Genomic DNA, 9,898 nt, shown 5'->3' on the forward strand with positions numbered 1-9,898 from the left:
TGGCCTAATTAAGGTGTCAGGGTATCTGAAGCAGAGAAAGATGTAGGGGTAAGGGGCAGATGAGAAGAACCTACTTTATTTGTGACAATGAAAGAGGAAAGTACAGGAGCAAAAGATAATGAAAACTAGCCAGTAGCAGGAAGAAAAGTGTATACTGCCAAGTCTCTTTTGGAAGAAATCTGAAAGATTTTGTACAAAAGAAGAATAATTCAAGAGTATAAAAAGACTGAATGTGGAAATGGGTTTCGTTCAGCGAGAACTTCAGTTTTTCTTCTCCTTCTTGTTTGTCTTGTAGAAAGTGCAATGAGTTAGCAACAAGTTCCGGATGAGGTATTTTATGTCATGCATTAGTAGTGCAATAGCCTGTATGTAAACATGTGAGAAGGCAATCCAAACTCAAAAATGTTCTCTTACAAAATGTGTAAGACTGTAAAAGACTGAAATAGATATTGCCTACTGCAGAATCTCTACTTGTCCATAAGTGGAAGCTAAATTAAAAATTATGAAGTCATTCCTACTGGTGCAGGAAGTCTTTCTCACTAAAGAGGGAAGCAGAGAATCTTCACATGAAAGCACAAGAAAAAATCAATATATCACAGAAGTTGAATTTATATATCTCTATGTGATTTTCTTTCAGTCCCACCTAAGATTCTGATGCCTGATCATGTTCACATCAAAGCTGGAAAGAAACTGAGAATTGAAGCTCATGTATATGGGAAGCCTCAGCCAGTCTGTAAATGGTTGAAAGGAGATGAAGATGTACTTACATCCAGTCGCCTTGCTGTACATAAAGCAGAAAAGTCTTCTGTTCTTATCATTAAAGATGTGACTAGAAAAGATTCTGACTTTTACACTCTTACTGCAGAAAATAGCTCTGGTACTGATAGTCAGAAAATCAGAGTGATAGTCATGGGTATGTTTCATTTGATTATTTTTATACAAAAATAATAGCTTTATACAAATCTAGTTTTAGCATATTCCAGTTGTTGCCATGTTCTTTCATCCCTTTTTTCTTAATATGTTTTCTTCACAGATAAACCAGGTCCACCACAGCCTCCATTTGATATTTCTGAAATAGATGCAGATGCATGCACTCTTGCATGGCATATACCTCTTGAAGATGGTGGCAGTAACATTACGAACTATGTAGTTGAAAAATGTGATGTAAGCCGAGGAGACTGGGTAACAGCTTTAGCTTCTGTCACAAAGACAAGCTGCAGAATTGGAAAACTGATTCCTGGAGAAGAGTATATGTTCCGCGTTCGTGCTGAAAATCGTTTTGGGATTTCTGAACCACTTACTTCTGGAAAGATGATAGCAAGGTTCCCATTTGGTATGTGAATCATTGATAGCAGCATTTCTCTTTTTAATCCTCCCAGTAAGAAAACATGTAATTGATATCTATCTTTGTATTTCTTTCTAGATGTTCCTAGTGAACCAAAGAATGCACGTATTACCAAGGTCAATAAGGACTGCATTTTTGTTGCTTGGGATAAACCAGATAGTGATGGAGGCAGTCCAATCACAGGTTATCTCATTGAGCGCAAAGAAAGGAACAGTTTACTGTGGGTGAAAGCTAATGACACAGCTGTGCGCACCACAGAATACCCTTGTGTGGGGCTCATCGAAGGCCTTGAGTATACCTTCAGAATTTACGCACTGAATAGAGCTGGAGCAAGTAAACCTAGTAAACCAACTGAGTTTGTCACAGCAAGAGCACCAGTTGGTAAGCAAAACACACCAATAAATTGCAAGAGACTACTGTTTTTATGGTCATTTTTAATATACCTTCAACTCTATGATCTTCAGTTTGCCCTTACGTTTATATTTTTGTGTTTACCATGAGTGCAGTGTGTGGGTATCCAGTATTATTAAAGCCATTGTTTAATATGTTAGCTTTTTTTGTAATACAGATTATAACATGATCTTATTTGCCTTAGATCCCCCTGGAAAACCTGAAGTTATTGATGTCACTAAGAGTACTGCATCACTGGTATGGACAAGACCAAAGCATGATGGTGGTAGCAAACTTATTGGCTACTTTGTTGAAGCTTGCAAATTACCTGGTGATAAGTGGGTCCGGTGCAATACAACTCCACATCAAATACCCTTAGAAGAGTATACAGCTGCCGATTTAGAAGAAAATGCTCAATATCAATTTAGAGCAATTGCTAAAACAGCAGTTAACATTAGCAGACCTTCTGAACCTTCTGATCCAGTGACCATTCATCCAGAAAATGGTAAGAAATACAGAAGCGTTTGAGAACTCTGATAAAAGTCTGTATATATTGAACTAACCCTCATGTGAAGAATGAAATGTTTATATATTACTGGATTGATTAACTGTTGGGCTTTTACCTTTCAGTTCCCCCCAGAATAGAATTGGATCTGTCTATGCAATCACAGCTTACAGTAAAAGCTGGAACGAATGTGCGTCTGGAGGCAAATGTATATGGCAAGCCAATGCCATCAATTACCTGGAAGAAAGACGGGGAAGTTTTAAAGCCATCTGAAGGTGTTAAGATCACCACTAAGAGAAATCTTGCTACAGTTGAGTTGTTCAGTGTTAACAGGAAGCAAACAGGAGACTATACTATTACTGCTGAAAATGCAAGTGGAACAAAGTCAGCAACCATTAAACTTAAAGTACTTGGTAAGCTAAAGACTGTCTGTTAATAAATTCGGTTTTAGTTAAATGATATAACAAGAGACAGAGCTACAACAATGTGATGTTATTTTTTCTAGATAAGCCTGGTCCTCCAGCCTCTGTTAAAATCAAACATATGTATGCAGATCGTGCAATGCTTTTGTGGGAGCCTCCTCTGGAAGACGGAGGTTCAGAAATTACTAACTACATTGTAGACAAACGTGAAACAAGCAGACCAAACTGGGCCCAAGTCAGTGCCAATGTACCCATTACAAGCTGCACAGTGGAGAAACTTATTGAAGGACACGAGTATCAGTTCCGCATATGTGCTGAAAACAAATATGGTGTTGGAGACCCTATCTTCACTGAACCAGCGGTTGCTAAGAATCCATATGGTAAGTCCTTTGTGAGATAGCTTAATTGGTCATTTTTTTTTGTATATACTTATGAATGAAAACGTAACTTCCAAATAAATCTTCACAGATGTACCTGGACCTTGCGATCCACCAGTAATTAGCAATGTAACGAAAGACTTCATGACTGTTAGCTGGAAGCCACCAGCTAATGATGGTGGATCACCAATAACTGGTTATATGCTTGAGAAACGTGAAACTAAGGCTCTTAACTGGACAAAGGTAACCAGAAAGCCTGTAATTGAAAGAACTGTTAAAGCTACTGGACTCCAAGAAGGAACAGAATATGAGTTCCGGGTGATAGCGTTGAATAAAGCTGGACCTGGCAAGCCTAGCGCACCATCTAAAGCAGTGTATGCTCGTGATCCTCAATGTAAGCTAAAAGCCTCAGGTATTTTCCGTGGTTATTTCTAAATATGTTTGCACAACATTTGGTACAATAACTTTGTTATTTTAATTCTCAGATCCTCCTGGCCCACCAGCTTTCCCGAAAGTGGTTGATACTACTCGTAATTCAATAAGCCTGTCATGGAGTAAACCAGCATATGACGGAGGAAGTCCTATTATTGGTTATCTAGTGGAAGCAAAAAGAGCTGACACAGACAACTGGGTCAGATGCAATCTACCCAAGAACTTACAGGCTACACGATTTGTGGTAACAGGGCTGATAGAAGATACAGAGTACCAGTTCCGTGTTTATGCTGTCAATAAGATTGGATACAGTGATCCAAGTGATGTTCCTGATAAACACACTGCCAAAGACATTTTAAGTATGTTTACTGGAAACAAATTACCTTATTAGCTTCTGCTTGAATTCATGGGCTGAGTTCCAAAGACAGGGTTTGTCACAGATCACAGAAGCAGATTAATCTGGAATTTTCTCAAATAGTGTAGGCTAAAAGTGGCTAATTTGGAAAAGAATTAGGGCGGTTAGGAACTGAGTAGAATCTGACTGGTGTCTGCTTTTTTTCTTTTGTATGCTAGATACATTTCTGACTCCTGTTTTGGATCAAGAATTTTTTCTTTCTCTAATCCTAAAATTAGACTTTTCAGATCTCACTTCTGTTCTTAAAACTTACATTCTTATTCACGTCTTCTAAATAATTTGAAGCAAAAATTACTATTCTAAGAATCTGTGTGGCACTATTTAATTTTTTGACACTTACTCCATAAGAGCCATGCTGGCTTCTGTATGCATTTTGCTGTATGTACAAAAGCATTGCTTCACAGAACTGTATTGGTTCAGCATAAGCAGCACAGAGTACAGTCCAGGAGGCTTTGAAACTTCTTTGAATTCTAGAGAAACTATGAGACTTCTTCATATGATAGGCAATATAAATGGTGGAAAAGGTAGGAAAAAAAAAAACAGTAGTGAAAACAGTGCAAAAAAAATTGCCGAGTTTGACAATGATCTTGAAACAGGAGTCAGGATACTGACTCTTTAGCATCATCACAGGCATGAGAACAAGTTGGTTAATACATAGAAATGCCAGTGAAGAGGGACTTTTTGTTTTGTGATGGTTTTAAAGAATATGTTTTAATTGCGTGTTTTTTTGTTAAATACACAGCTCCTCCTGAAGGAGAACTTGATGCAGAACTAAGGAAAGTCCTTGTATTGCGTGCTGGAGTCACAATGAGACTTTATGTGCCGGTAAGAGGACGTCCACCTCCAAAGATTACATGGTCTAAAGTGGGTGCCAACCTAAGAGACAGACAAGGATTAGATATCAAATCAACTGATTTTGATACCTTCCTGCGCTGTGAAAATGTAAACAAATATGATGCTGGAAAATACATCCTCAGTCTGGAGAACAGCTGTGGCAAAAAGGCATACACTATTGTTGTAAAAGTCCTTGGTAAGTGTCAGGGGTTTCCCCATTGTAGTATATTTGTTAACTTTTAATCATGTTTTTGGTTGGTTGGTTTTGTTGTTTACTAAATCAAATGTGGGGTTGTTGTGTTTATCTAGATACTCCAGGCCCTCCAGTTAACCTGATTGTAAAGGAAGCATCTAAGGATTCTGCCCTGATTACATGGGAACCTCCGCTAATAGATGGTGGCAGTCCAATCACAAATTATGTGGTTGAAAAACGTGATGCAGAAAGAAAGTCATGGTCCACAGTAACAACAGAATGTCCAAAGACAAGCTGCAGGATAACTAACTTAGAAGAAGGCAAATCCTACTTCTTCAGGGTTTTTGCTGAAAACGAATATGGCATTGGTGACCCCTGTGAAACTCGTGATGCTGTTAAAGCTTCTGGTAAGAAAACTTAATCCATTTTGCCTATTTTGGTATTCAGATAATTTTTAGTTTTAGCTCAAATGGACACTTACTATGCTTTTCTTCCTTCTAGAAACACCTGGACCAGTTGTGGATCTAAAAGCTTCAGCAGTAACAAAATCATCATGCAATTTAGTATGGAAAAAACCTATCAGTGATGGTGGAAGCCGTATTTTTGCATATGTTGTTGAGGTCCTCATTGGTGAAGATAAATGGCAAGAAGTCATGCGGGCAAAGAACCTCCATTTTTCAATGAGAGACCTAAAAGAAGGACAAGAATACACTTTCAGAGTGAGAGCCCAAAATGACGCTGGATATGGAACTCCAAGAGAGCTTACAATTGTGGCAAGAGATGATGTTGGTAAGAAGCAAGATCATTAATTCAGTGCTTCACTTAGCCAAATTATGTTTCTTTATGCGGTGGGTTGACTGTGGCTGGATACCACATGCCCGGCAAGCCATTTTACCACTCCCCTTCCGCAACTAGACAAGGGAGAGAAAATGTAACAAAAAGCTTGTGGGTCAAGATAAGGACAGCAAGAGATCACTCACGAATTACCATCATGGGAAAAACAGACTTGACTTAGGGAAAAAAGTTCAATTTATTACTCATCAAATCAGGGTAAGATAATGAGAAATAAAACCAAATCTTAAAAACACCTTCCCTGCACCCCTCTCTTCTTCCTGGGCTTAACTTTACTCCTGAATTCTCTAACTCCTCCCCCCAGGTGGTGTAGGGGGAGGGGAATAAGGGTTGTAGTCAGTTCATCACACATTTCTGCTGCTCCTTTCTTCTCAGAGGGAAGACTCCTCATACTCTTCCTCCACTGCTCCAACAGGGGTTCTCTCTCAGGGGTTACAGTTCACCACTAACTTTTCCAATGAGAGTCATTCCCATGGTCAGTAGTTCTTCACGAACTGCTCCAGTGTGGGTCTCTGCCACAGGGTACAGTCCTTCAGGAACAGTCTGCTCCTGCGTAGGTCCCCTGCGGGGTCACAACTCCTGCAGCAAACCTGCTCCACCATGGGTTCCTCTCTCCACGGGGCCACAGGTCCTGCCAGGAGCCTGCTCCAGTGCAGGCTTCTCACGAGGTTGTAGTCTCCTTTGGGCATTCGCCTGTTGGGTCCTCCGTGGCTGGCTGCAGGTGGATATCTTGGTGTCTGCGTAGCTGTTTCTCTTTTATCTTCTCACTCCTCCCTCTCCAGCTGCAAGTTACTTAGACAGTAACTTATTTCCCCCTTCCTAAATACATTCTAGGGGTGCTCCCACCGTTGCTGATGGCGCTTAGCCTTGGCCAGTGGTGGGTCCATCTTGGAGATGGCTGGCATTGGCTCTATCAGACATAGAGGAAGCTTCTAGCAACTTCCCACAGAGCCCACCCCTGTAGCCCCATATACTACCAAAACCTTACCATGCTAAACAAATACCATTTTATGCTTACCGTCATTACTGTGCATACATACAAATCAGATGCCTTTTAAATAGCATTTTAATTTTATTACAGAGTTTATACATAGTTGAATAATCATTGTTGTTTTTTTTTTTATTTTTACAGTGGCACCTGATCTTGATTTAAGAGATCTACCTGATTTGTGCTATACAGCTAAAGAGGGTAGCAATTTCCGTCTTAAAATCCCAATTAAAGGCAAGCCTGTCCCATCTGTAACTTGGAAGAAAGGTGAAGACCAGGCACTTACTGAGAGTGGAAGAGTTGCATTTGAGTCTACAGCAGTTAACACCACACTTGTAGTACATGACTGCCAGAAAGCTGATGCTGGAAAATACACCATAACTCTGAAGAATGTTGCTGGCAGCAAGGAAGGCACTATTTCTGTGAAAGTTGTTGGCAAACCTGGCATACCAACAGGTCCAGTGAAATTTGAAGAAGTCACAGCTGATGCCATAACCTTAAAGTGGGGCCCTCCAAAAGATGATGGTGGTTCAGAAATCACTAACTATGTCCTAGAGAAGAGAGATAATGTAAACAATAAATGGGTGACTTGTGCCTCCGCAGTGCAGAAAACCACATTTAGAGTTACAAGACTTCATGAAGGAAATGAATATACATTCAGGATCAGGGCTGAAAACAAATATGGAGTAGGTGAAGGTCTTAAATCTGACCCTGTCATTGCAAAACATCCATTTGGTAAGTATCTGTTATAATTTTAAAAATTGAAAAACCCCACGTGGTTTAGGGGTGATGTTTAATGTTGCTTCATTTTTTAAAATGCTGTTTAGATGTTCCAGATGCTCCTCCACCTCCCAACATTGTTGCTGTGCGGCATGACTCTGTAGCTTTGACTTGGACTGATCCAAGAAGAACTGGAGGCTCACCAATCACAGGTATATACCCAAAAGCCTCCTCGTATTTCAGTCCTTAATAGGTCTTTCTCTCTGTCAAAGGGTAAGATAAAACTACCAGGTGTTTATGCTTTAAATTGATTGATTGATTGTTTTACTACCTATTTTTTATCCATGATGAATTTTTAAAACTTTAAATTTAAATTAAAAGTCAGGACTGAGAAACAACATTTTTTTCACAGAGCCAAAAAGTCTAAAGAAACAAAACCAAACTCACCTATATCTTACATTACTTGGGTCCTTAAAATTAGCAATTTGCATTTACAAACATCTTATTGTTGCTATTAGATGCGTCTGTAGTGTATGGCCACATCCATTTCTTAATCTGTTTTTCAATGTTCCTCTTGCACAATGCCTATGTGACATGCCATACAGGCAGTATGATGTGTCACAATGCTGTGAGAAATGAAGATTTCTAGAAAACCCCTCATATTTTAATCACACCATTTTTCTTCTAGGTTATCACATTGAAGTCAAAGAAAGAAACAGTCTTCTGTGGAAGAGAGCAAATAAAACACCAATTAGAATGAAAGATTTCAGAGTGACAGGATTAACTGAAGGTCTGGAATATGAATTCAGAGTAATGGCAATCAACATGGCTGGAGTAGGTAAACCAAGTCTGCCATCTGAACCAGTTGTGGCACTTGATCCTATTGGTAAGTCATCAGGAAAGTAGAAAGGCAAATTCTGAAATTTGAAATAAGTTTTGTTTGACAAGTATTTATTTTCTTTTTCTTTTAGATCCCCCTGGGAAACCTGAAGTTATCAATGTAACCAGGAGCTCAGTAACACTCATTTGGACAGAACCAAAATATGATGGTGGACACAAATTAACTGGTTATATTGTTGAAAAGCGTGATTTACCTTCAAAGAATTGGACAAAAGCTAATCATGTGAATGTTCCAGACTGTGCATTTACTGTAACTGACCTCACTGAAGGCTCCAAATATGAGTTCAGAATTAGAGCAAAGAACACTGCTGGAGCTATCAGTGCTCCATCTGAATCCACAGAAACCATAATATGCAAGGATGAGTATGGTATGTAGATGACATTAAAAATTTAGAATTTTATTTGAATAATTAATACAATTATTTTTTTTTTCCTGTTTTCTCATTATAACGTTTGGGGTTTTCTGTTTGTTTGACAGAGGCACCAAGCATTGTTATTGATCCTACTTTGAAGGAAGGTTTAACAGTAAAAGCAGGGGACACCATTACAGTGTCTGCTATTAGTATCCGTGGCAAACCACCTCCAACTTCAGCATGGTCAAAAGCTGGAAAAGATTTTAGACCTTCAGAGCTCGTGCACATTGAAACCACACCAACTTCTTCTACTCTGTCTGTCAAATACGCAGCCAGAAAAGATTCTGGAGAATACACAATTACTGCAACCAATCCTTTTGGCACTAAGCAGGAGAGCATACATGTGAAAGTTTTAGATGTTCCAGGACCTCCAGGACCTATTGAGATCAGCAATGTTTCAGCAGAAAAAGCAACTCTTACATGGTCACCTCCTGCAGAAGATGGTGGATCACCAGTCAAATCATATGTTCTTGAAAAGAGAGAAACTAGCAGACTGCTCTGGACATTGGTTGCTGAAAATATTGAAAGCTGCAGGCATGTTGTTAGCAAGCTCATTCAAGGAAATGAATATGTTTTCCGTGTCTCAGCAGTAAATCAATATGGCAAGGGTGAACCAGTACAATCAGAACCAGTTAAAATGGTGGATAGATTTGGTATGTAGAACAAGCTAAGAGGTTCTGGTGTGCTTTTATTAATCTCTGAAGACTTGATATTTGTTTTAACTACATTTTTCTTCCTTAACAGGTCCCCCAGGCCCTCCTGGAAAACCAGAAGTAACAAATGTGACGAAAAATACTGTCACAGTTACCTGGAAAAGGCCAGTAGATGATGGTGGAAGTGAAATCACAGGTTACTATGTGGAGAGAAGAGAAAAGAAAGGTTTAAGATGGGTCAGAGCAACAAAGAAACCAGTTTCAGATCTTCGATGCAAAGTAACTGGTCTCCTGGAAGGAAATGAGTATGAATTCCGTGTCAGTGCAGAAAACAGAGCAGGAGTTGGACCACCAAGTGATGCTTCAAAATCAATCATGTGCAAGGATATTGCATGTTAGTATCATGTCTTTTCTTTTTTGTGGGTGGGTGGCATGGTTAGAGAGGACATTCAGACAGTG

The 9,898-nt window shown here is 39.4% G+C and overlaps 1 protein-coding gene across 1 annotated transcript in view; it reads left to right on the forward strand.

Annotated features, from left to right (window-relative positions):
* TTN (titin) overlaps nt 1-9,898 on the forward strand; it is a 247,054-nt gene that overhangs the window by 191,097 nt on the left and 46,059 nt on the right. Inside the window, exons 249-265 of the mRNA XM_062640616.1 lie at nt 638-913; nt 1,034-1,333; nt 1,424-1,726; nt 1,941-2,240; nt 2,366-2,653; nt 2,746-3,042; nt 3,131-3,433; nt 3,525-3,830; nt 4,629-4,916; nt 5,030-5,320; nt 5,415-5,702; nt 6,898-7,488; nt 7,581-7,685; nt 8,162-8,359; nt 8,445-8,741; nt 8,852-9,439; nt 9,531-9,833. Of these exons, the coding sequence (XP_062496600.1) occupies nt 638-913; nt 1,034-1,333; nt 1,424-1,726; nt 1,941-2,240; nt 2,366-2,653; nt 2,746-3,042; nt 3,131-3,433; nt 3,525-3,830; nt 4,629-4,916; nt 5,030-5,320; nt 5,415-5,702; nt 6,898-7,488; nt 7,581-7,685; nt 8,162-8,359; nt 8,445-8,741; nt 8,852-9,439; nt 9,531-9,833 (5,322 nt within the window). The remainder of the gene's footprint in view (nt 1-637; nt 914-1,033; nt 1,334-1,423; nt 1,727-1,940; nt 2,241-2,365; nt 2,654-2,745; nt 3,043-3,130; nt 3,434-3,524; nt 3,831-4,628; nt 4,917-5,029; nt 5,321-5,414; nt 5,703-6,897; nt 7,489-7,580; nt 7,686-8,161; nt 8,360-8,444; nt 8,742-8,851; nt 9,440-9,530; nt 9,834-9,898) is intronic.

This window comes from Pezoporus occidentalis, unplaced genomic scaffold (assembly GCF_034315485.1).
Source record: "Pezoporus occidentalis ecotype Australia unplaced genomic scaffold, CSIRO_AGI_Poc_V1 ctg66, whole genome shotgun sequence".
NCBI classification, from domain to species: Eukaryota; Metazoa; Chordata; class Aves; order Psittaciformes; family Psittacidae; genus Pezoporus; species Pezoporus occidentalis.